This window comes from Budorcas taxicolor, chromosome 15, assembly GCF_023091745.1.
Source record: "Budorcas taxicolor isolate Tak-1 chromosome 15, Takin1.1, whole genome shotgun sequence".
NCBI classification, from domain to species: domain Eukaryota; kingdom Metazoa; phylum Chordata; class Mammalia; order Artiodactyla; family Bovidae; genus Budorcas; species Budorcas taxicolor.
Genome location: NC_068924.1, coordinates 44,427,530 through 44,452,529, shown reverse-complemented (window position 1 = coordinate 44,452,529; position 25,000 = coordinate 44,427,530). Strand labels below are relative to the sequence as shown.

The following is a 25,000-nucleotide window of genomic DNA, read 5'->3' as shown; positions in this document are numbered from 1 at the left end:
TTGCTGGACTCTGCGTCTCAGACCCGGACAGGTAGTGATGGCCCCCAGTATGGCACGAAGGCATTGGCAGGGTGTTGTTCAAATTGCAAGACAGGCCTGTGGATGGGGCAGGTGAGGGAAAACACCGCATCTTTTGGTTCCTGTGAAGAAAGCAGGTGATCGTGGACAGTGTCCCCTGGGTGCCCCGCCGCACACTTCCGTCCTTCTGTTCTGCTTTCCCAGGGAGTTCCGTGTGTGAGTGCAGACTGACCCTGAGTGCTTTTCTCTCCTCTCTCTTCCTTCCTACAGTCGGTTCTGAATGTGATCAGTGAGCTGCAGGAGCAGATGTGTAGGCTGCAGTTGGACATCCACAGGCAGATGCAAGAGCGCCTCTCCCTCAGTAGGGACTACCCTGAGGAGGTGGCGGCCGGCGACGGTGCGGCCCGGCCCCAGCCCTGCGGCCAGGACTGTGCCCACGGGGAGGGGTCACCTGTAGGCACCACACTTAAGTATTTGGGAGCATGTGTGTGTGGGGCGTCTCATGGCGGAGGGACCGGGTGTCTCCTAACCAGAACCGTGTGTGCTAGCTTAACATGGATCTGCAGTCACCTCTGGGGAGAGCTTGGGACTCCCCCTTGAGGGCCGTGAGCTGAACTCTGTGACACTCCGCCAGCAGGATCTGAGCGGGAGAGGCCAGCCCTCTGATGGGTGACTGCACTTAACTCCCTCAGGGCTGGGAATGAGGTGTGTCAGGTGCCCCAAATGATGGGGCATTAGTATAAAAGGAAGCTTCAGGAGTTCCCTTCCCAGGTCTGACTCAAACATCAGCTCTTCCTCCTGGGCTGGGAGATTAAATGAAGTTTCGTCTCATGTGATTTCTTTTTTTTTTTTATTTAAGAAAAAAATAGCATCATGAAAGAATCCTTTCAAGTTTATATTTAAAGGGATTTACCCCCAGTGAGAAAATAGAACACAAGTTTCCATATGTTTGACAACTGTCATCATCTCAGTTTCTGGGGAAAATTCTCCCACATGATCACATTTGCAGGATCTCACCACCTCTGGGCCTGTGGAGTGTATCTGACTGGGATTCTGGACTTGACCCCTCATACTGGTGTCATCAGTGTTTTGTGATGGCAGCTGCACAGCCATGATCTGTGCCTCCAAGGCTCCCTACTGAAGAGGACCAGGAAGGTCAAGGCCACAATAGTCACGTCTGTAGGAAGTTGCCGTGATGTTATTCTCAACTATGGGATGTGTTGAAAATCTCTACTCTGACTTGGGCGTGAGGGGGCAGGGCTCGGTGGGGAACAAAATGAGAGTCAAGATGAGGTGCAGATTTGGAAAGGGGAGCTCTGCAAGGTGCTGGCCCCATGGAGAGCGGGTCACCCCAGAAAGACTTGTGAGAGAAATCAGAGTGGGCACCAGTGTTAATAGCTCATGATGGGCAACAAATAGCTGAGAAGGAAGAGGCTGGGCCCAAGAGGTCACCAAGCCTGGAGATGGTCCTGCTCGGTGTCCCCATAATGGCCGCTCCTCAGCAGTAACCTGCACACTTTGGGTTCTGCCATCAGCAGGCTTGGCGTTCCCCTCAAGCACAGCTACTCAGAAAATGATCTTGGGTCTACTACAAGTCACAACAGGCCTTAAAGTCTAATGTTGCAGATCAAAGAGGCAATGATCTTAGGTTGGAAGACATTTTTTTTTTTTTTAAGGGCAGCAGCAAATGGTTACCTCAGTTATAAAAAAAAATCTTAGTAAAGATTTTTAGTTTAAAAAAAAAAAAAATCTTAGTAAAACCTACACAGTTCAAGTGGAAGCAATGTCACTTTCCAGTGGATTGTCTCAGAATGCAAAGAGCTCCAGGCCAGTTAAAAGGTGGCTTGAGTTGCATCAAGAAAGAATGCCTACTTGACTATGTGCCAGAGGTTAGCAAGGCTCATGGAGTTCACAGTATAGGCGGATAACCAGCCCCTAGCAGTCACACCGGTAAATGCTTAAATGCAAATGATGTAAAAGATGATACAGATACCACAAGAGTATAGAAGGGAGATCTGAGGAAGTATGGTGGTTGGGATAGCTTTGCTCAAGGCAGTCTGAATGATGGGCAGGGATTAACCTGGCAGACAGCTCCAGACTGAGGGAGCTGCAGGTGCAAGGGCCAAAGTCAGATGGAACTAACAAGTATGGGTGTGGCTGGAATAGGACTGGGGAGAGCTAGTAATACAAGAGGCAGGCAGGGTGCAGCGTCAGGCCCGGCTGTGTTGGTCACGGGTTAAATTTCAGGCCCTTTGAAGAGCAGGGAAGGCCAGGATCAGACTTACGCTTCAGTCGTATTGTTCCCCTGGATGCCATGGGGCCAATGGATTCAAGAAGGGCAAGACGACAGAGAACCAGCCAGCAGAGACTGTCCAGGCTGTCAGCACTGACTGCTGGATCAGAGGAGCCACAGTAGAGCTGGAGATAAACAAGAGACTCAGGCAATTTCCGTGAAGGTAGAATTCACAAGGCTCTGTAGATTACGTATGTGGTGTGGAAAGACCAAAGAGATGCCAAGGAGGGATCCTGGGTTTCTGACACAAGATGGAGATGCCATTTAGTGAGACAGGGATATCTAAAAGGGGGAACTGAGAGTTCCACTTGGGCCATGACAGTTGGAAGAGGCCCAGATGCCATCCATGTGGAGATGTTAAGTAGAAAGTTACATGAGTTTGGAGTTCAGAAAGTCTATGGAAGTAATCACTTTTATGGTAATTTTTCTGAATGAAACCAATCAACAGGACCATTTGTCTGTTAAAAGGACCCTAGGTTTGGGACAAGGGTGCTCAGTGATGTCTTTACTGAAGGGGTGCTGTAGAAAGCAGGGGCCCGGGGGTCAGAAGATAACAGGCCTGATTTCCAGCTCCACCATCAGCAAGTTGTTTAAATGTCACCTTCCCACTCAGCAACCTTCAGTGGCTTCCTATAATACGATCTAAAGAATGGCTTCAGAATTCTTTATATTCTCATCCAACAGCCTTTACAGTAAGGCCCCACCTTATCTCCTGGCCTCAATTCCCACTGAAAGCTGCCCATCCTCTGCTCCAGCCCAACAGGCTGTCTGCCTTCATGCTACCTGTCTGCCCTCTCCCTAGACGCCTCCCCTCTTCCTCCTCTCTTCAAGCCAACTCCCTCCTCTGAACTAGAACAGCCAGGCCAGCCTTTACATGTCACACTTTAGCATTTGTCTTTGCAGTGTTTGATTTCTATCCTGCTGGCTTGTCACTTCCTCCCTGACCCTCCCTTTAGGCTCCTTGACTCCCCAAGTGCAGAGATGCTCCCACTTAGCATGCTTCCCGTCCCTTTGTCCATAAGGAGCTGCCTTGTATTTGTTTGTTTGTTTGTTTTGCATCTCTGTTTCTCTTGCTCCCAAACCCTACCTCTCCCACACTTGTGTGCATGGTTTGGGTGCCCCCGACAGGGAATGCAGATGCTAGAAAGGTGGAGGGGAGCAGGTTCTAAAAGAAAAAACTTTCTCTTCCTTATGTCTGAAACTCCAGGCCTTTGTTTTGTAATGGGCACACAGCTCTTCCTGAAGCAAGGACCGGCCATCTTTAAAGATCGGAGCCAGCCGCAGTGTGGAGCCTGATGGTGGCTCCTGCCTTGGCGTCATCCTCTGTGCATGTGCTTATGCAGGGTTGTAGATCCTGGCAACACCCTGCTCTTTAACCATCAGAACTCTGTCTTGCTCACTCGTCTAGGAGTTACTGCAGGAGCTACGGCACCTTAAAATCAAGGTGGAAGAGTTGGAAAATGAACGGAATCAGTATGAATGGAAACTGAAGGCCACCAAGGTAAGAGGCAGTCCTGCTGTTCATGAAGAGGCTTTGAGCCCAGTGGGGAGGGTCTGTGTCTGAGCCTGGGGTGTGCAGTAGCCTTTGCTTGAGAAATGTGAATTGACCCCATTGTATGCACAGGCAACAGTGTGCAGATTGTGTAAGCAGATGGATCTAATCCAGGAGGGCTCTTCCCCTGGAGAAAGCCCCCGAGATTCTGAGTTGCTGAAGTCACAAAGTCTCTGTGCCCCACAGCAACCCCCAGGCTGAGGCGCTATGAGTGATGAGTTTTAGGGCAGATGAATGCCAACATTATCTTGGCTGCATTATTTTAAATTTAGCAGTCCCTCTAGTAATCAGTTTCTAAAAAGAGGCATGCTTTATTTTTAGCAATTCCTAAAAATATGTACTTGTCTTTTTTTTTTTTAACCAAACCATATTTCTATTGAACTGAAGAGCCTGCTGTTTAAAGGATACCAGTGATATATTATTTTTGCAAAATAAGTGTTATTCTTCCCTGTTTTGTTTCTTCTTTCATTTTCTCTACTAATTGAAATGGATTCAGCCCGCACATTTATTGTCTTGGCCAGAATACTGTATTTTAAAACTTTGAATTAGCTTGCACTTAAGCAATAGGAAATTTCACATTAAAATACAGAGTTAGACTTCCTTGGGGGTAGAGGAAGGACGATCTGGAGTTAAGGGAAGGAAACCTTAAAACCCTGAAGCAGCTTTCTTGCCTGAGGAACTGGCCTGGGTGCACACATGCCTGCCTTTCCACTAAGAGCTCTGCAGCGCCACCCACAGGCATCACCAGGTAGTCCCATAGGCATTTTCATCTTATTGCTAAGTGAAAGTCGCTCAGTCCTGTCCGACTCTTGGAGACCCCATGGGCTATGCAGCCCATGGAATTCTCCAGGCCAGAATACAGGAGTGGATAGCCTTTCCCTTCTCCAGGGGATCTTCCCAACCCAGGGATCGAACCCAGGTCTCCCGCACTGCTTGTGGATTCGACCAGCTGAGCCACAAGGGAAGTCTAAGAATACTACTAGAGTGGGTAGCCTATCCCTTCTCCAACAGACCTTCCCAACCCAGGGATCGAACTGGGGTCTCCTGCATTGCAGGAGGATTCTTTACCAACTGAGCTATCAGGGAAGCCCATTTTCATCTTAGAATTTTTTTTCCCAACATCTAGTTTATACTTTGTTTTATTTTTCTATAGCTTTAAATGATTCTAAAAACAATAATAATCATTAGAGATAAGTTTTAAATCACAAAAATTTAAAGGAGTAAAAATCACTCGTATACCACCCAGGAGTTAACCACTATTAATATTTCCTTCCAGGCATTTCTCTTTTTTTGGAGGAGGGGGGGGGTCTCTCTGTTAATTTTTGGTGTTGATAATTTATTCACAATTTTATACCATATTGTTTAAAAAAAAAAAATCTCTGTGTTGATGTATATATAAGTGTAAATAATTTCCTTAACTACTTTGTTGATGAGGAAACTGAGGCACAGCATAGTTAGGTAACTTTCCCCAGATCTTACAGCTATTCAGCAGCAGCGCTGGACAATCTAGCCTGTCTTTATCTAAGGGTCCCTTGTATGCTCTCTGCACCCCAGTCCCCAGTTCTAGGAGCACTGTTTCTGTAACATCTCAGAACCTTCCATCACCATGATCCACTCAAGCAAGTCCTGTCTTGGTGAAACCTTTAAAGTTATACACACTGCCTTCTATTATAGAACCAAGTAGCTCTTAAATCACCAAAGCGCTCTGCCTTGGCACATAGACCTTTGAGATACTATGGGTTATTTAATAACCACCAGGTCTGGAACCCCTCTTTGTGCCAGGATGTGTCAAGCCCTTTGCACACGTTTTCTCATTTGGGCCATGAAGTAACCCAGCGAGGTGTGTTGATTTATTATCTTCATTTTTCTGCTGAGGAAAAGGCTCAGAGTGGCCACGGCGAGGTTTTGATCTGGGTCTGTGTCATTCTGTCATCCTAATTTCCTGCAATTGAAACCTGTGTTGTTTGTTAAAGTTCTTTAGTTTTCTGTGCAAAGCTTCTCGGTCCCTAAAGGTAGCAGTGCAGCGGCTATAAGGGCCTGGTCCCTGGGTTTAACTAAGGGAGGTGGAGCACCCCGTCTCTGCTTGGCACCAGTCTGCATGACTTTGTCCCAAACCTCTTGCCACACAACTCCAGTCTCAGTGGCCATGGAAGTACCATACTTTTTCTGATGGTCAGATGCAGGGCCTCTGTGCTGTTGTAGACTTCCCAGCTTTGGAACAGACACTTCTCTAAGCATAAGAGAGCACCTGTCATTTCTGGCCTATTCTGTGAAAACTGGCATACAGGAAGGGGCACTCAGCCAGTTGGTCTGTAGAGTTGTAAATAAATGACCTCACCCAGACGCAGGCCTCAGAGAGAAGAACCTGGGCTCTCCCATGATAGATAGGCCCCTGGACATCACTGGTGTCCACTGTGGGGCCTGCAGACAAGAATCAGGTAGGTGGATTCCTAGCAGAAACTAGACTTCACCTTATCTGCAAAGAAGGGGAGAAATGGGTATAGAAGGTGCAAGAGAAGTTAAGAGACTACCTTCCAAGATTAGTCTGGCCCTTATAGAAATGAGACAGTAAAGAGTCTGCCTGCAATGCAGGAGACCTCCAGGTTCAAACCCTGGTTCAGGAAGACCCACTGGAGAAGGGAGAGAATGGCTACTCACTCCAGTATTCTTCCTGGAGAACTCCATGGACAGAGTAACCTGGCAGGCTATAGTCAATGGGGTCACAAAGAGTTGCACACGACTGAGCTAATACTTTCATTTTTCATTATAGAAATGAGAGGCATTTGGATCAAGTCCCAGGGCTAAGGGGTTTCCCAGGTGGTGCTTGTGATAAAGAACCCGCCTGCCAATGCAGACGACATTAAGAGATGCAGGTTCAACCCCTGGGTCAGGAAGATCCTCTGGAGGAGGGCATGTCAACCCACTTCAGTATTCTTGCCTGGAGAATCCCATGGACAGAGCAGCCTGGCGGGCTGCAGTCCATAGGATCGCACAGAGTCGGACACTACTAGAGAGACTTAGCACGCATGCACACGCTAATGTTTTCTGAAGCCACTGTCACCATTAATTATAAGCCCATGGGCTCCAAGGCCCTGAGTTAGCTGTGAGAAGCTGCCACCTGACTGCAAGTCTCCACAAACCGTTTGGCACATCTGGCCTCAGGTCTCCGTACTCTGTGGGTGGAAACCAAGCAGAGGGACAGTGCTCTGTAGGGACTTCGGGTAAGGAAACCCACTCCTTGCCACCTCTTTGTTTTCACATGGTCCCAATTAGGGGACATTAAGATTTGTCCAGACCCTTGGAGGAAGGCTCTGGGTGCCCTAGCCCCATAAGGGCAGCCGTCATCTGTCTATCCTTAGTCGAATCCTTCACTGCTCCTGCTTTCTCCCCAGTGATGTACAGGGATAGTTCTTCATCCCTTGGTTTCCTGTGAGGGTTGGTGTAAGAATGCAATGAGCACGGAGTCAATGGAAAGTGGACACTCCGTCCATGTTTCCTGAAACTGAACACAGGAATGTTTGGTGGAAGAGCCACCAACAGGCCTGTGCTCATTTGGTTACTTGAGTTGTTCAAAGATGACCTCATGAAAGGACAGCTCCATAACATAACCTTGCACAATTAAGGTGGGACACCATTGGGCTACCATGGGGGAGGGGTGCTCAGAGTAGAAGCTGTTGCTGTGTGTGCTGTTGTCTGGCTGGGAGTCAGTTCTCACCCCTTTCTTAGTCTGACTTGATGCTCAGAGAACTAACTAGCTATCCATGAGGGAGGGAATAGGATGAGAACAGCATAGAAATAGCATTGATGAAGACTTACTGTCTACCAAGCATGAGGCTAAGTTGTTTATAACCATTATCATATTTACTCCTCACTAGAGCTCATGAGCTAAATGCTATGCTCCTGGCTTTGTAGATGAACCAAGACTCAGAAAAGCTAAACCACTTACCCAACTAGGAAATGAGAGAATCCAAGTTTGTTTGACTCCAAAGCCAGTGTATCTCTTAGGATGGGACCCATCCAGTTCTGATCTTCTCATGAGTATGAAAGGCAGGGACAACCCCCTGTGTGCCTCCATGCTCGGTTGTATTCGACTCTTTGTGACCCCATGGACTGCAGACTGCTAGGCTCCTCTGTCCATGGGATTCTCCAGGCAAGGTTATTGGAGTGGGTTGCCATGTCCTCCTCCAGGGGATCTCCTTGACCTGGGGACTGAACCCGTGTCTGCCTGCATCTCCTGCATTGCAGGCGGATTCTTTACCCACTGAGCCACCTGGGAAACCCCAGGAACAACCTCACATCCTATTATGTGTGAAATTTAATCTGCTGTATTCAGTAGACATTTGGGTACTACCCAGTGCAGCTGCCTATGTGAATGTGTGTGCACACCTGTCTTGCACTCACATGCTTGATTTACACAAGTATGTCCACTCAGCATACCTCAGTGGTTGTATGTAATTACATTTGAGGAAAGGAGCATCAGTGCCTGAGGTTGGGCTGAGGCAGTGGCTGTGCATTCAGGGTGGGAGAGTTTGAGGGAGGAAACTCTCGGCTCACTCATTATCTACTCGTGGTGATCTCCTTTCCACTGTATTTCCTGTATGGGGTGGAAAAATGAAAGATGCACGTACTTGTTACAGTGGTGTATATACATGCTGTCGCAGGAGTATCTTGGGAGGAAGGAGACTGTGTCTAGAAAGGGTATTCATCTTTGGACCAAGGGCAGCCCTCTGATTACACACACTCGCACCTCCTCAGGCCTCAGTGGTGTGTGGACTGCAGGAGGCAGGGGAAGGAAAGAGTCCAGTCCAGTCGGGGAGGAGGAAGCAGGAGAAAGCTAGGAAGCTAGGATGGTCAGAGCAGGGTGGGGAGGTGGAGAGGGGAGGGGAGGGCCAGCGTCCAGAAGGGCCAGGAAGAGCACGTTTATTCCCCAGAGCGCCACCTTGTGGAGAGGGCGGTAAACACCTCTCACTGCTCGCCTCTTCCTGCTTTGCTCTTGCTCTGACCTGTTAACTTCGTAATGGGTCCTAGGACCCGTGGGCCCTGGACTCTGACTGGAAGTGCTTTGTTATGGTCTGGTGGTCCCTCTGAGCTGGTCGGTTGCCTTTTTCTCTTCCAGGCGGAGGTAGCCCAGCTGCAAGAGCAGGTGGCCCTGAAGGATGCAGAAATTGAGCGTCTGCACAGCCAGCTCTCCAGGTCAGCAGCTCTGCACAGTGACCACGCAGAAAAAGGTAACTGGCTCGGCCGTGACAGAGTGCAGTCGCCCCTCGGCCTGGGTTCTCATTCTTATAAGTGGGCTTGTGAGTCTCTGGGTGTGAACAGCTGTGTGAGGAGGCAGGTGGTGTGCACATACGTGTGTGTGTGTTCGTGTGTGCACACACGGGTCTGTAAAGCCCAGCTCGCTTGTTGAGCCGTGGCCGTGAACTCCTCCCTGTTCGAGGCCTCACCTCTGGAGGCTTTGCTCAGATGCGCCATCACCACTGGAGCTCTCTGGGCCTCTGCCTCTGGAGCGTTCACTCTTCCCCTTCAGTGTCTTTGTGTCATCACCACAGAGGAGGCTTTAGCAATTCATTTGGTCATGCAGTGGCTCCCTGCCTGATACACACTCAAGGGCCTGAGTGACGAAACAAATCCATCATTTCTCATCCTGTGGATCTCAACTTAAGTGTTCCCTCTCGGAAAGACCCAACCTGGCCATCCTACCTCACTTAGGTGCCCCTACTTTTCTCAGAATCATCATTCCTGTTGTTTCTTTCAGAGCATTTACTATAACTGGTGCTGTGTTTTTTAAAGTCCCTTTGAATAGACTGTCGTCCTTCCTTGGTGGCAGAGACTGTGACTGCCTTACCTGAGAGCATATCCACAGAGCCTCACTCAGCATCCAGTCCATAGCTGCCAAGGAATATTTTTTGAATAAATGAAAGGATAGTGAATGGTCCCTAGGGAGTTCAAGTCTTGCTGATTAAAAAGAGAGGCTAAATCCTCAAATATTCTTATTAATATGTATTTAATATTTGCAGCTATTTGCCTTGCATACAAAATGATCACACACCTTCCAGCTTCTCCTCTTGCCCTCAGGCTGCAGAGGGTTGCTGGAGGAGGTTATGTGGCCCTGTGAACTGGCTCCACTACTGAGTCTCCTCCGGGCCTCAACATCGCTTAGCTTGGATCCCTGGCTGGGGTGGGGAGGCTGGAGAAGGAAATAGTGACAGATATGCTCATCCCTCCACCAGCCTTTCTCAGTGTCTTCACCAGCCATTGAGTGTGTCATCTATCTCCCATGGTCTAATGTGGAGGGTGCAGACCCCTAAGATACTCTAGACTGTCTATGATGCTAAATTTGGATAGAAAACTCCCCAGGCCATGATTTCAGGTCAGGCAGGCTTCCCCCTGCACCCTATGCCTCCCCACAGACCATACTTTCCAGGCCCTGCCTCGGGTACCTCTTGGAGCTGATCTTTGGGGCCTTGTTCTGGTTAGGCCCTGCCCAAAGCATCAAGATTTGCAGTCTTCATCTGGAGCTTACCACCCTTCACTCCACAAACCACCAAGAGCCTAAGACATCAAGCAGCACTCTACACCTTCCTCTGAAAAATGTATCCCTACGTCTATTTACACAAAGTCTGTCAACCCATTCTTCCTGCTCTTGTTGGCTATAGCAAGCATCCAGAGGAGATGGGGTGCCCATTCGTACTTTTGTCCCCTTGTCTCCTGAACTTTACTTATGTTGACATATCTATTCTCTTTAGGATCCAGTTTGGGATGGGTATGGGGCTTTGTTTTGGAAAAACTATGTGCTAATTGCTCAGTTCGGTTCAGTCGCTCAGTCATGTCTGACTCTTTGTGACCCCATGAATTGCAGCACGCCAGGCCTCCCTGTCCATCAGCAACTCCCGGAGTTTACTCAAACTCATGTCCATCGAGTCGGTGATACCATCCAGCCATCTCATCCTGTGTCGTCCCCTTCTCCTCCTGCCCTCAATCCCTCCCAGCATCAGAGTCTTTTCCAACCAGTCAACTCTTCACATGAGGTGGCCAAAGTACTGGAGTTTCAGCTTTAGCATCAGTCCTTCCAATGAACACCCAGGACTGATCTCCTTTAGAATGGACTGGTTGGATCTCCTTGCAGTCCAAGGGACTCTCAGGAGTCTTCTCCAACACCACAGTTCAAAAGCATCAATTCTTCAGCGCTCAGCTTTCTTCACAGTCCAACTCTCACATCCATACATGACTACTGGAAAAACCATAGCCTTGACTAGATAGACCTTTGTTGGCAAAGTAATGTCTCTACTTTTTAATATGCTATCTAGGTTGGTCATAACTTTTCTTCCAAGGAGTAAACGTCTTTTAATTTCATGGCTGCAGTCACCATCTGCAGTGATTTTGGAGCCCCCCAAAATAAAAGTCTGACACTGTTTCCACTGATTCCCCATCTATTTCCCATGAAGTGATGGGACCAGATGCCATGATCTTCGTTTTCTGAATGTTGAGCTTTAAGCCAACTTTTTCCCTCTCCTCTTTCACTTTCATCAAGAGGCTTTTTAGTTCCTCTTCACTTTTTGCCATAAGGGTGGTGTCATCTGCATATCTGAGGTTATTAATATTTCTGCCAGCAATCTTGATTCCAGCTTGTGCTTCTTCCAGCCCAGCGTTTCTCATGATGTACTCTGCATATAAGTTAAATAAGCAGGGTGACAATATACAGCCTTGACATATTCCTTTTCCTGTTTGGAACCAGTCTGTTGTTCCATGTCCAGTTCTGACTGTTGCTTCCTGACCTGCATATACGTTTCTCAAGAGGCAAGTCGGGTGGTCTGGTATTCCCATCTCTCTCAGAATTTTCCACAGTTTATTGTGATCCACACAATCAAAGGCTTTAGCATAGTCAATAAAGCAGAAATAGGTGTTTTTCTGGAACTCTCTTGCTTTTTCCATGGTCCAGCAGATGTTGGCAATTTGATCTCTGATTCCTCTGACTGTTCTAAATCCAGCTTGAACATCTGGCAGTTCACGGTTCATGTATTACTGAAGCCTGGCTTGGAGAATTTTGAGCATTACTTTTCTAGCATGTGAGATGAGTGCAATTGTGCGGTAGTTTGAGCATTCTTTGGCATTGCCTTTCTTTGGGATTGGAATGAAAACTGACCTTTTCCAGTCCTGTGGCCACTGCTGAGTTTTCCAAATTTGCTGGCATATTGAGTGCAGCACTTTCACAGCATCATCTTTCAGGATTTGAAATAGCTAATTCCTAGACCTCCACCTATTTGGCGGAATGACTCCCAGCCCATTTAGGCTTTGTCCTTTGACCTGGCTCTCCAGGCTAGTTTGTGAAGAATTCCAGAGTCTCTGTTGGGTCCAGAGTGGGAGAAGGCCAACTGTCATCTACCACAGACTGACAAAGACCCCTGGGTGCATAGGGAAATTCTGCAGGTTTATGATGAACTAAGATTGTTTTCCTTGACTGTAGGGTTGTTTCAGTATATTTATAGATCCAATTAAACATTGTTAGTCATTTCTGACTATGCCTTTCCTAATTGAGTCAAGTACCTGGCTCTTTTTACATAATCATTCTTTCCCTGTCTCTGTTTGGCTGGAGACTCTTTTTCTTCCCATTTTACATTCTCCTCTGGTATAATCCATGGGACTGTGTGATTCTTGATTCTCTCTGAAACTCGTTAGCAGCCCTAGTACCTGCCTACTGAAGTTATAAAGGATAAATGTCAAATTTCTTCTGGGATATCAATTGTAGAAAGTTTGGGAGTTCTTCTACGACATCCTTGAGTAAATGACATTTTGTTTCCCCCCCAAAAAATGTCTATAAAGAGAAGACAAAATATCAGTTTAATTTGTTGAATTATCCAACAAATATTTAATGAGACTGACTGTGTGCCAGACACCATCCTGGGCTCTTTGAAGAAGTAAGGAGTGATGTGTAATTTATTCACACAGAAAGTTGTGGCATCTTAGCAGGTAGAACTAGCTGTCTGCATTTTATGTAAATAATTCTTCCTACACTTAAATTCTTTTAGACCAAGAAATTCAACGTCTGAAAATGGGGATGGAAACTTTGCTTGTTGCCAATGAAGACAAGGTAAGATGGCCATTGAGCCGCCCTGTCCTTTCCCTGCTGACCTTCCTGGTTCTGTTTGGTCCCTTCTGGTCTCTGATACTTTGGGCAGGGCTGAGCCCATCAGGACACTGACTCAGGAAAGTGTCAGGAGATCCGCCTCTGCTTCCTGGAGACTCGGCTCAGTTACCTGCTTTTGACTTTGATGCCTGGGAGTTTTGCCTAAATGGAATCTCTCAAAGGCAGAATAAAGCCATATCTGTTCAGGCTGGTTTTGGGGAAAAAATACCCTGTGGTTACTGCCTATGTCATAGCTGTTGCTCAGACTCCTAACAAAACTTGAGAGCCATCCACCAGTCCCCCATGTTCATGATCTGGTGATAGACCCTTCATAAAACTGGTGAGAGACCCATCAGCCTTATTTGTTCTTCACGTTGAATCCCTGTACAATCATAACATAGCCACCTCCATAGTACAGAGCACCTATCTGGCACAAAGGTCAGCTCTAAGGATCACAGCCCTGCATTTTACAGACCAAGAAACTGAGACTCAAAGTGCTTGAGTAGTGTTGCCCAAGGTCAGGTAACAGCAGATAGCAGAGCCAGGGTCATACCCACGTTTATCTAACTCTGAAATTTGTGTGTCGTCCCAAGTCCCCAGCCTTTGCTGGGGAAGAATTGATCCCCTCCGGGAATTTCCTCTGTTGTGTAAGGAATCTCAGACTCCTAAGGTATTGAGATAAATACGACAGCTTTATTTTAGTCTTTTTTTTTTTTTTTGCATGTAGCTTCAAAGGACAGTGGGCTTCCCATGTGGCTCAGTGGTAAAGAATGTCACCTGCCAAGCAGGAGACACAGGTTCAGTCCCTGAATGGGAAGGAAATGGCAACCGTCTCTAGTATTCTTGCCTGGGAAATCCCATGGACAGAAGGAACCTGGCAGGGCTACAGTCCACTGGGTCGCAAAGAGTCGGACATGACTGAGCGACTAAACAAGGACAACTAGAGGACAGTGCTTGGACCAGGAGGCAGGCTTCAGTGGCTGCATCAGGAGGGTAGGGAGGCCGTTTCCTGCCTCAGCAAACGCGTGAGCCATTCAAAGGCTGTGTCAAACAGGGGTTGTTTTCTAAGTAGAGATTGGACTCATAGCCTTCAGGGAGAGCAGGAGTGTTTACGGCAGCCGAGGAGGCCGACCAGTGAGAAACCCAGAGCTTGGGCACTGTCTCCCTTTGAAGTGTTCTAGAGGTTCCACACAGCTTTTCCTTTCTGTGTGCCCAGAACATAGCCTGGGCCCCAAATGAAATCATCTCAGGCGCCAGTGTTGTTGTTTACATGGAAATCTGTCTTGCTCTGTGACAGGACCGTCGGATAGAGGAGCTTACTGGGCTGTTAAACCAGTACCGAAGGGTGAATGAGATCGTGATGGCAACCCAAGGTGAGAGGAGCGGGGAGCTTACCATCTTCTCCCCAAGGTATTCCATCTCTACTGTGTTAAATGCTGGGCAGTCCTGCCAGAGGAGTCTTCATTTTTATTTGGAAAAATGCCCTGCAGGAAGATGGAGCTGGTTAGACTGCCCTGGATGGTAGGAAACTGGCAGCTCTTGATTTCCAGAAATTTCATCAAATGGCAGACAGTTCAGTACTTCCAGGGACTAAACTATCCAGATCATCAAGAAAGGAAAGCCTTCAACTTGACCCATTGGGAAACCCCACCCTCAGGAGGGCTATGCATCTCCCTGGCATACTTCTTAGAGGCAGTGAGTGCAGTCAAACCTGGATCCAAAGGCAGTTTAGTACCCTCACTGGGAATTAGAGCCTATCCACCTCCTGGAGAATCTAAAAGCATCCCTAGCAGTTTCCAGGACACTTGGGGAGCCTTCTTTGAGTTCCTGGGTGCTTGGGTTTCCATAGGAAGTCACAGGGCAGGGAGAGCTGTTTGTGTTTCATACTTGCTGCCCAGACTGAATGCAGCACTCGGGCAGCATCCGTGTTGTGTGGACACCCTGGGGCAGATGCCCGATCGCCTGCCTTGTTGGTCACGCTGTTGACCCAGGCTCCCATTACAGATCCCGAGGAAGCAGCTGTTTCACAGGAGAGGGCTGCTATGGGGGTGCTCAGGAACCTCTCATTCAGGCTAAGCTGCTGCTGCCTCTTGGGGAAAAGCCAACCCCTAGTTCGGGTTGTGGCTGACTGGCTGTCACCCAGGGCCGCTGCCAGCCCTGCACACATGTCACAGGCTAATTTCCTCTAATCCTTTTGGATCTTGGGTTAGATGAGGGCCTGAATGCCTGTGGCCAAGGAATGAGAAGATTGGAGAGGAATAATTGGGGGCTGGGGACTTCTCTTGTTTCCCCCAGCATGAGCTCTGACCTTGAAACGGCCTCCTGGAAGCCTGTGCTCAGATGCTCCAATGAATATTCTGAATCACACTTTTAATGTCCGTTAATGTTTTTCTTTGTCCCTCTTAATGAAGGAGAGATGGTGTTAGAATTTTGTGGTACAATTACAGGTTTCTAAACAAGCCATGTGGTGGTAATGATCTGCATTAATGCTTCCAGGGCCTTCAGAAAGAACTCTCTCCGTCAATGAGGAAGAACTGGAGGGAGGCTTCAGGAACTGGAACACTGCAAATAAAGGCCCCGAAGACCTATTTAAATCAGAGGTACTGTGTTTCCACTAACGATGTGGAGTTTCTGCAGGCCCCAGGAGCTTGCCCTGAACCTGGGGGAGGATCTAATCGGGAACCTGCCAGGTATAAATCTTGACAGGTAGAAAAATTAAAGCAGTGGAGTCACCCCAGAGGCTTTGGGGAGACACTGAGGGTGGAAGGAGCCAGGGCACAGGCCTGTGTTCCTGCTGGGGAGAACAGCAGAGTGGACACTAGACTTCTGAGGATAGGAATCTCCTGTTCTCTTTTCTAGACTTTGTTTTGGCTGTGTGGGGTCTTCTCTGCAGTGAGGGCTCTTCTCTAGTTGCAGCCCGTGTGGGCTGCTCTCCGGCTCTGGTGTGCGGGCTTCCCTCATCGCGGAGCACAGGCTCTAGAGCACGTGGGCTTCAGTCGTTGCGGCTCCCGGGCTCCAGAGCACGGGCTCAGTGCTTGTGAAGCACAGGCTTCGTTGCTCCGTGGCGTGTGCAATCTTCCCAGACCACGGATAGAACCCGTGTCTCCTGCATTGGCAGGCAGATTCTTCACCACTGAGCCGCCAGGGAGGCCCCAACTTTTCTTTTTCAATTGGTTTCCTTGTTTATTTTTGCCTTTACTCTCTGGAATATGAGCATAGACCAGAGGGGTATTTTTATTTACCACTACCTCTCCAGGATCTGCAGTGATGCCCGATACCCAGTTAAATTCAACAAATATTTCTTTAATGAATGAATGCATCTTGCCCATTTGGAGGGATAATGAACTTTTGAAGTGATACATTCCTGTTTCACAGACAACCTCTCTTCCCTGTAGCCAGCATACAGATTTCCTTTTCTCTTGTTTAAAATCTGGTCCAGTTCTAAGGCTGTCTCTGGACTTGGTCTAGATACACTGGGCAAATAAACTTGTAGTTAGAGATCTCAGAAGAAGAGGGACTTCAGTCCAGAATTTAAAAGGTTCTTAAAACTCCAGAATAGTCACACTGAGGAGGGTCTTAGTCCAGCTAAACCCTTTTAATTAAGGGAGGGGCAAATGTGTCATCTAGTGGCCCAGTTAGTCAGAGCAACCACCCCAGATTGCTGGCAATAGTGGCAGTAACTGATATCCCGTACCCATGTGATTAGCATTGTACATGAGACTCACCTCATTTATGCCTCATGACACCCCACCGGGGATTCTTCTTTTATTGTGCTGCAGCTGAGGCTCAGAGAGGGTAAGTACTCTGCTCTAGGTCACACAGCAAGTAGGTAGCAGAACTTGGACTTGAACCCAAAAGCCCAGGCTTTTAACAACACTACGTACTATAATGCCAGGGTTCTTTCTAAGTAGACCAGGAAGATACCGGGCTCTAAAGAAAGACAGCCCTTTGAGTCAGTGAAGACATTAAATTGCGTCCTTCTCTACCACCATTAGCTTGTGTTCATTCCACCTGTGAGACCCTTGCTTTTCGACCTTGCTAAGCCCATTCTCATCTCTCAAGATTCAGCTTAAGTTTCTCCCTTCTGAAGCCTCCCTGACCTTCCCACCAATGAGAAGGGTCCCTTCCATTCCCATTCTATTAATATATTATAGGACATGTTGCATTGATCTTTCATCCTAATTAACTTACCCACCTCCCTGATGGCCTGTCAGGCAGTGGATGCTGCTCCTGTTTGTTGATTGACTATGAATTACAGTGTTGTTCATTGCAAGCAGAAATCCACTCCGGCTAAGTTACAACAAAGAATGCTTTTGAAAGGGTGCACAGTGGCTCACTAAATGAAAGGAAAAGCTCAGAAAGGACAGGGTGCAGGGATTCAGGTGTCAGGACTAACTTGTTAGGACTCTACTGCAAGGATGTGAGCTTGGGGCCTAGAAGGAGAGGCAAGTTGGCCATGGCTTTCAATATATCTTGCTTGTTGGCATCTTAAAAAAGCAAGGCACCAGTGTTGTTGTAGCCCCTGTGGCTATACCCAGGGTGGGAGATGTACCTCCCCAGGAGGAATTGGCCAAACAAGGGGAAGGGATGGTGGCTGGTCTCCAGGCAGTGACTGTTCTTTCCAGTGACTCTTCTGGTTCCCATGCAGGTGTCTCCAAGAGGCAGCTCTCCCACGGCGGGGCCACCCCCGCTACCGCAGAAATCACTGGAAACCAGGTAGGAGGCCCAAGGGTTTCTGTGGAGCTGCTGTGCTCTCAGGCCCCTCTCAGGGCTCCAGACGAGGCAGTGATCACAGCCACCCTGTCCTGGTCCCGCCTGCCCTCCCATAGTCAGGGCAGCACTCCAGGCCCCAGCAGCGGCCACAGCAGGGCCAAAATGGTGGTTCAGTCATGAACCATGCCCACCTCCCCTGGCTGCAGAAGGGCTTCCCTACCCACAGGCCGAGGGGCCAGGTTCTTGTCACTGAGAGGAGATCTGGCCAGGGTTTGGGGCCTCGGGGAGGGGGCTGTACCTTCTCTGTGCCCCCAGGGGCTCCTCAGAGCAGAGAGTGCCCTGCGCCATGAACCTGTCATTGCCACCAGCCCCTTTGGCAAGGCCTTCCCGCTCTCAGAGGGAGGCCAGCCCTGTGACAACACTCCACTCTCTCTCCAGGGAGGGCCTTTTCTTCTCACAGGGAGGTTGGTCCATTTGCTTTGAGGAAGCTTCAGATAGCAATGAGCTTACTGTGGGCTGGCCTATGTGGTCACCAACTGCCTCGTGACTGATACCCTCGAAAATCAACCTACTTCTAGTTACAGATGTCAGCTCTTTAGAACACGTTTCCAAGGAACCGGGATCTGGAGCTCCACTGCCAAGGGCAGGCTGTCTTTCAGCCAAGTGACGGGAGTTTCCCCAGAAGGGCGCTGAGTCTCCACAGCCTAGGCACTCAGAACCCCCCGTTTCCCATAAAGCCATTGTTACTGAGCTTTTAGCCCCAGAGGAACCGTCATGCCAGGGATGGCGACTGGCCAATTTTTAGTTTTGCAGAATAAGAAATTTGGTTGATGAGTTCACTCAGAATGAAGTCAACATGGAGTGACTCACACTGACTAGACTCATGAGACTAGTGTAGCAACAGATGCTGATTTATTCATATGAACTGAGAAACATCACTGCCAAGGAGCCTTGTCACAGGTAACCCTCCTGACCATGGGTGGTGGTGCCGCTTCTCTATCCAGTTGGTTCCCTCCTCTGCAGAATAGTGCCCGAGAAAGCTGATTCCTCTGAGCAGACTGCTCCGGGCTCACAGGGTTGGAGCAGAGGGACAGAGGATCCCAGCAGGCGATGCTTTGGAGCTGTGGCTGACGTGCTCATCTGCACTCTCAGGTGGCACCGCCTCCCTCCCTGGATTACTCTCACACTCACAGACCAGGCAGTATTGGCCCCCTTTCCTCTCTTTTGACTCCACAGACATTGGCTTTCTCTTATGACCGCACAACAGCCAGCGCCCACTGATGCCACTGAATTGTGTATTCTTGGTCTTTGAAGACTGTTAAGGACTTTTGATTTGGATTTCAGTGATGCTCTCATGCATTACCAACACATGGTCAGACCAGACCATCCCCAGAGTGGGCCAGACTCATCTTACATGTAACAGTTATGATGAGAGGGTGTTGAGTTTTTTCCTGACCTTGACTCTGAGCCCAAGATAGAATACCAGTTAAATATTGAAATATCCTCTGCACGAATGATACTAAGTTCCTCCTTCTCCAGTAACTGTTTCCCTTTTTGTTTTCTTTTGTGTTTTTCCAGGACTCAGAAAAAACTCTCCTGTAGTCTCGAAGACTTGAGAAGTGAATCTGTGGATAAGGTCAGTCCATCAGTCTATACATAAAGATGACTGAGTTATTTCTTTGAGGTCAGCACAGTGCCCGGACCCGCCGGCCAGGTGCTGTCCCTACCTCATGGAGGCTTTTATCAAGTTGCTGGGGAGGCAGGGGTTTTATGAACATTTTGAGAAAACTGGTCAGCTATGGCTCAAGGCATCCTAGGGGCAGGGTGAGTCAGAACACGCTGCCTGGAGTTGATTAGAAAAGATGTTGAGGTGGGCATGGATAGGTTTGGGGAAATGGTTTGGGGAGCAGGAGGTGGTAAGGTCAGAGGCGGGAGTCAGATGGAGCCAGAGTTCTTAAATCCTGGCCCTATTTCCCCAGGGCACTTGGAATGTTGCAGAGGTTTTGAATGAGGATGAAAGTGAAGTCGCTCAGTCGTGTCCGACTCTGCGACTCCATGGACTGTAGCCCACCAGGCTCCTCCGTCCATGGGATTCTCCAGGCAAGAATACTGGAGTGGGTTTCCATTTCCTTCTCCAGGGGATCTTTCCGACCCAGGGATCGAACCCAGGTCTCCCGCATTGCAGGCAGATGCTTTAACCTATGTGGATAAAGATGCCCCTGGGAGTGGGTTATGGAATAAAGTAGAAGATTGGAGAGGAAGCTTCTTAAAGAGTCTAAAAAGACATGAGGAGGGCTTTGTGGCTCCTTATATGGGGCTAGCCCTTGACCACGTGGGTGCCCCTGTGCTGGAGAGGAGGGTCACAGATTCTTGGGCAGCGAGGTCATTGGACACACAGGGGTGCTGCCCTGTAGCACTCCAGTGACCTTGCTGTGTAGATCCCTTGGGGTCCAGCAGTAGGCCAGGCTCCCTGGTGGTACAGTAGAAAACCAAGAAGGCAGGAGCCCACAGTGGCTTTGTTCCCATCACGTGCCTGAGGCTCCTTCCGGTCTGTCCATGCAGCTGGACAGTGACCTGTGTTCCCTCCACCGACTGTGTTGATCTGACAGAGATGGGGAGGGAGCGAGGGGCGAGCCTTGCAGATCCAGGCCGGCGGGCAGCCCTGAGTTGCTGCCGTGACTAACGCGGGTCTCTTTCTCTCCACATAACTGAAATGCTCCTTGCCACCCCACAGTGTGTCGGTGGGAACCAGCCCTCCCCCGTGGTAGAACCCAAGGTAGTATACGTTAACTGCATGTCCCTGTTGTCGGTATGAGGCTGCGCTGTTTGCTAGTTTTTTTTTATTTAGCAAGTTACAGCTTTAGAAACCTTAAAATATGTTACCTGTAAGGGGTGAAAGGAAAGATGAAACCTCCTCTCCCGCTTTCTTCTTCCGGGCCCTCAGCTGGATCCTGTGCTTTCATCTCTCTTATCTGTGCAATAGGACTTCTTATCTCCCCCATCTCACAGGCTCTGAGAAATCCACTTTTAAGGCAGAGTTGTTCTGATCTCTGGGGAGGGAGATGTTATGATCTCAGCACACAAGCAGAGGAGTGAGACAGCCCTCGTCCTTTCTGTAGTGATAAGTCATGGTTAAAACACCCGGGGGCACACTCAGCGCAGGCGCACGGATCCTTCGGCAGTGTCCCCACACATGGATGTCTGGCCTTTGCTTTCTATGGCTAAGAACTCTTGACACTGTAAGACACCCTCTGTATTCTTCTCCAGCCCTGTTAGATGCATGTCTGGACTTTCCTAGAATGTGCCTCCACTGATGGGCTCTCCCTGTGGAGTCCACGCAATGAGTCAGTCTCCCCTGCTCCTGACAGCTCTGGAATTGGAGTCCCTTGGGCCCTGTCTCAGTTATCATCTCCTGTGCACAGGTCACAGACCCTGAAAGGTCCTATTCCATATCCTTGGAGCGAGCAGTGAGTCCTCTCTATTGTGCCGGGACCACACTTGAGCCTGATGTAGATGGGGTCTGCCCCCTGCCTCCCTCGCTCCAGGGACTGATCTTGTCGTTAACTGCTGTCGCTGTAGACCTCGGGTGTGTGATGTTCTGTGCCTCTGTGTCCTCGTGTGCTAGGCCAGGGGCAGAAATTGTTATCCTCTGTTCAGAAACAATAAAATGGAGGTTCTGAGGGGCTAAAGAGAAAGAACTTGGCCCGAGTTGGTCTGACTCCCAGCCTAGGCTCTCCTGCTCAGGTGCGCTGCCTCTGTGCTCTTTCAGGGCAGCGGGGTCTTCAGCCGTCTGCTTGAGATTTCCAGCCTTGCCTGGGATTTCCATCCCCCTAACCAGGGTCATTCTCAGAGACTGCAATGCAGGACTGGCTTCGGGCGCTTCCGTTTCCCCTGTGTTGTGCCCTGATGTTGCATCGCCTTCTCCAGCAATGAGTCCCTCCTTCCCAGCGTCTCTTCTTGGCTGAGCAGAGCTGAGAGCCCTTTCCAGTGCCCTTGGTTCTTTCACTGTCTTTTTCACGTGCCTGAGCTGCCTTTGAAGACATCTTCCACAAGGCTCTGCCCTCTGTAAGTCTCAGCCCTTCAACGAGCTCCTGGGGCAGTCCTCATGGGTGTAGCCTCGGCTGTCTCTGCCCTGTCTTAGAGGAGTGTTTATGATGATACGGCAGGATGTCTGTTTCTGAACCCTTCCCCACTCCCATATTTCCTGTATAAAATGGAACTTGGAGCCATGCCCTTCAGCTCTCGAAAATTTGTGAATGCCGCCTTCCCCACAGTCAGCGGTTCCCGGATCTGACTGTACGTCAGAGCCATCTGAGACGCGTGTTAAAAACACAGACTCCCAGGGTGCCTCCCACAGGGGCTGATTCATGGGTGCAGCGGGACCTGGGTTTTTATATTTACAAGTGTCCCAGGTGATTATAAACCAGCCCGTGTCGCGGCTGGTGTTTGGAAACTGTTGCTGTTGACCATAAGTCTTACCAGGTCCAATCTGTCCCTTATGGGTCATCATGAACTTAAAAACTGTGTGGTGTCCATCTCTTCAAGTTCAGTTATTCCTCCTCTACCAGCCAGTTCCTTCAGAATGCCTTGAAAATTTAGCCCACTATTCTCATCTCTATTCTTTCTGAGCTGATTTATATAGGATTAGTATTCAGTTTTCAATGACTAAATTGAATTTCAAACAATTTCTAAGGCATGCCTTTATAAGGAAACTGAATTCAGAAATTTATTGGGCACTTGGCTTTTAACTAAATGAAAGATATCACAGTCACTGAAGTCTCCCACTAGTCTTCTGACTTATTCATTTTGAAATTGGTTTCATCTTTCTTCTTTCCAACTTCTGCATCTGATCAAGTGATCCACAGTTGATTCCCTTGGTAACATTGCTTTAATTTCTCTTTTCTTTTCACTCAAATGAATTTACTACTGTGTTTCCCTCAGGTTTGTGGGTTTAGGGCCCATTAAATCCTTCTTGACCAAATAAGTGCAATTCTTTTTTTTTTTTAATGCAATTCTTCTTCATCTCGAAATCAACTTTTCTTTTTGAAACCCTTTCCATGGCCAGAGTCTGAGCACAGGGCACACTGCCCTGGGCTAAACCTCATGCAGACTGTGATCCCAAGTTCCCAGGAAACTTCATGCTGGGAGGTGGCCCTCTGACCCGCTTCCTGTTGACATCTCCCCTGACTGTGTTCTTACCTTCTCGCTTCACCTTAACCTGCTGTCTTTCAAAATAGCTATTATTGTAATATATAAATACAATCAATAGATAATATTATCTACTACGGTAAAGCAATAGGTATAACATTTGTTGGAATTCTGGTTTGTATGCTCAGAGAGCTTGAAAGGTAATTCTCGGCTGTTGATCCCTTAACCTCTGAGCACAAGGCCAGACAGCAAAGGCTTCGCCTCCTGTTCAGACATGGCTTCTGTCAGCCCTCGATTCGAGCTCGACTCTGTCCCCATCTCGCTATGCAGCTTTGGGCAAGTTTCTTTCCTTCTCGGAGCTCTGGTCCTATTGCCTGGCCTGGACTAATTGGCCTTTGAGGGGCTTCAAGTTGGCCTCAGTTCACAAATGGTTCTTGGAGAACAGGGAGTTGTTCCTGCATCCAGAGATTTCCTAATTGGGTTTGAGGTGGAAAGTGACAGCTAATTCAACATCTCCCCCCCTCTCCTTCCCTTAGGATGGCCCTTTCCTGGCGGAGCACAAGTACCCCACGTTACCTGGGAAGCTTCCGGGAGCCACGCCCAATGGAGAGCCTGCCAAGTCTCCACCCGCCGCCTCCCCTGTGGACCCCGCAGGGAGCAGCCCGCTGAGGCTGAGTGAGTGTCCAGACCCCAGGCTGGCGGCTTCTGGTGCCTCGGCCTTGGCACTTCCATTGTTGCACGAGGTCCCTGCACCCTCCCCACCACAGCCCACAACTGGAGAGCAGTGGGGGTGGGTGGACGGGGCAAGTTGTACCTCAGGGTGATCGCATGTCCAGAGACGATGGCTGTCTTTCTGGGCTCACTGTTCCCTTCCAGAGCCCGGGAATCAGGGTGTGTGCCCACCTTCTTTCCACCTGTGATTATTCTACCCCCTTTTTCTCTTCTCCTCTGTTCCTCCTCTCTCGACTCCTTCCTGCCCTTCCTGTTTTCCCTCTTTCCCTCCCTGCTAGACACCACACTCCACCCTCCCTGGCCCTCCCCATTCCTCCTCTGTCCTCCTGATCTCTTTCCTGTCTCTGCCTTCCTCTCTGCAGCCTCCCTCTTACCAGTAGGGTGATATTATGTGCTCGTCCAAGGAAGAGCGTTTCCTTAGAGAAGTGGCGTCAGTGGGCAAGGGTGCCAGTCCACCAGTAGCCTTTCGGTGCTTAGGATCTGATGGAGGTCTTTGCACAATAGTCTGTATTTCTCCAATAGCAGCAGCAGATCAGTGGCAGGGGTTGGGGGTGCTAGAAGGGAGCATTCTGGTCCTGACAGAGCTTTCCCCACCCCTGACTCCTCATCTCTGGCTGTTTATGAGCCAGCCAGTGTACAGGCTTCTGCTCTTGGCCAGTACTGCCTTTGGCTGCAGAAACTCCAGAGAAGTCCTTGAATGAATATGTCCTAGCGACACTCAGACTGTGGACTTTCCTGCAGCTTCAGATCACTGTAGTCTGATCTGAGTGAGCTCTGACATGTGCACAAGAGCAGTGGGCGGCCTGGCATATTCGGCCCTCACAGCCACCCCTCTCACTCCATGTGTGTGGATGCTTTACCTGCCAGGAAGTGGCACCAGGAGCATTTGGTCCCCTCACTGTGTGACCCTGCAGGTCAGGCTCAGTCACCCTTCACCCCACCCTTCCTTGTGGGATTATTTTTCTTTCTGTTTGAGTTTTTCCCTCTTGCTCGATGACTCTTGTTTATTTCTTTGCTTCCCTATAACTCTATTGGGCTGGACTTTGGCCTCTCTTGCTTCTTCATGTGGCTTCTCTGCTTCTTGGTTGGCTGGAGACCGTGGCCGGAGTGTCAGTGCCCCCGTATTAGGTACTGTACCCTTCCAGGTGAGGTGGAGAGTGAGACGCCCTTGCTTGCCTCCCGGGACACCCTCCCTTTTCCAAACATTCAGCCAGGTCTCCCTGCTGCCTGCACTCCCACGTCTCCCTGGGGGGAGAGAGGAAGCTCCTTGCTGGAGTTATCCTGAAAGTAGTGGGCCCCCATATGAAGACATTTGCTCACCCAGATTTGAAGCCTTAAGCTCACTAACTCCCCAGAGAGAAAACCTGGGGTACGCCTGAGCCCCTACTGGTCTCCGAGATCTTGCTGTAAAGTTCTGCCC

The 25,000-nt window shown here is 49.1% G+C and overlaps 1 protein-coding gene across 8 annotated transcripts in view; it reads left to right on the top strand.

The window, feature by feature from the left end:
* Nucleotides 1-25,000, top strand: part of PPFIBP2 (PPFIA binding protein 2) — a 155,343-nt gene that overhangs the window by 112,610 nt on the left and 17,733 nt on the right. For 4 of the 8 annotated variants that reach the window (XM_052652524.1, XM_052652530.1, XM_052652527.1 and 1 more), the window contains 11 exons: nt 289-471; nt 3,720-3,812; nt 8,980-9,091; nt 12,890-12,951; nt 14,285-14,360; nt 15,484-15,587; nt 17,636-17,703; nt 19,279-19,336; nt 20,435-20,476; nt 23,385-23,523; nt 24,676-24,708. In XM_052652524.1, the coding sequence (XP_052508484.1) occupies nt 289-471; nt 3,720-3,812; nt 8,980-9,091; nt 12,890-12,951; nt 14,285-14,360; nt 15,484-15,587; nt 17,636-17,703; nt 19,279-19,336; nt 20,435-20,476; nt 23,385-23,523; nt 24,676-24,708 (970 nt within the window). The remainder of the gene's footprint in view (nt 1-288; nt 472-3,719; nt 3,813-8,979; nt 9,092-12,889; nt 12,952-14,284; nt 14,361-15,483; nt 15,588-17,635; nt 17,704-19,278; nt 19,337-20,434; nt 20,477-23,384; nt 23,524-24,675; nt 24,709-25,000) is intronic. The other 4 variants (XM_052652526.1, XM_052652525.1, XM_052652529.1 and 1 more) reach the window with 2 other exon arrangements.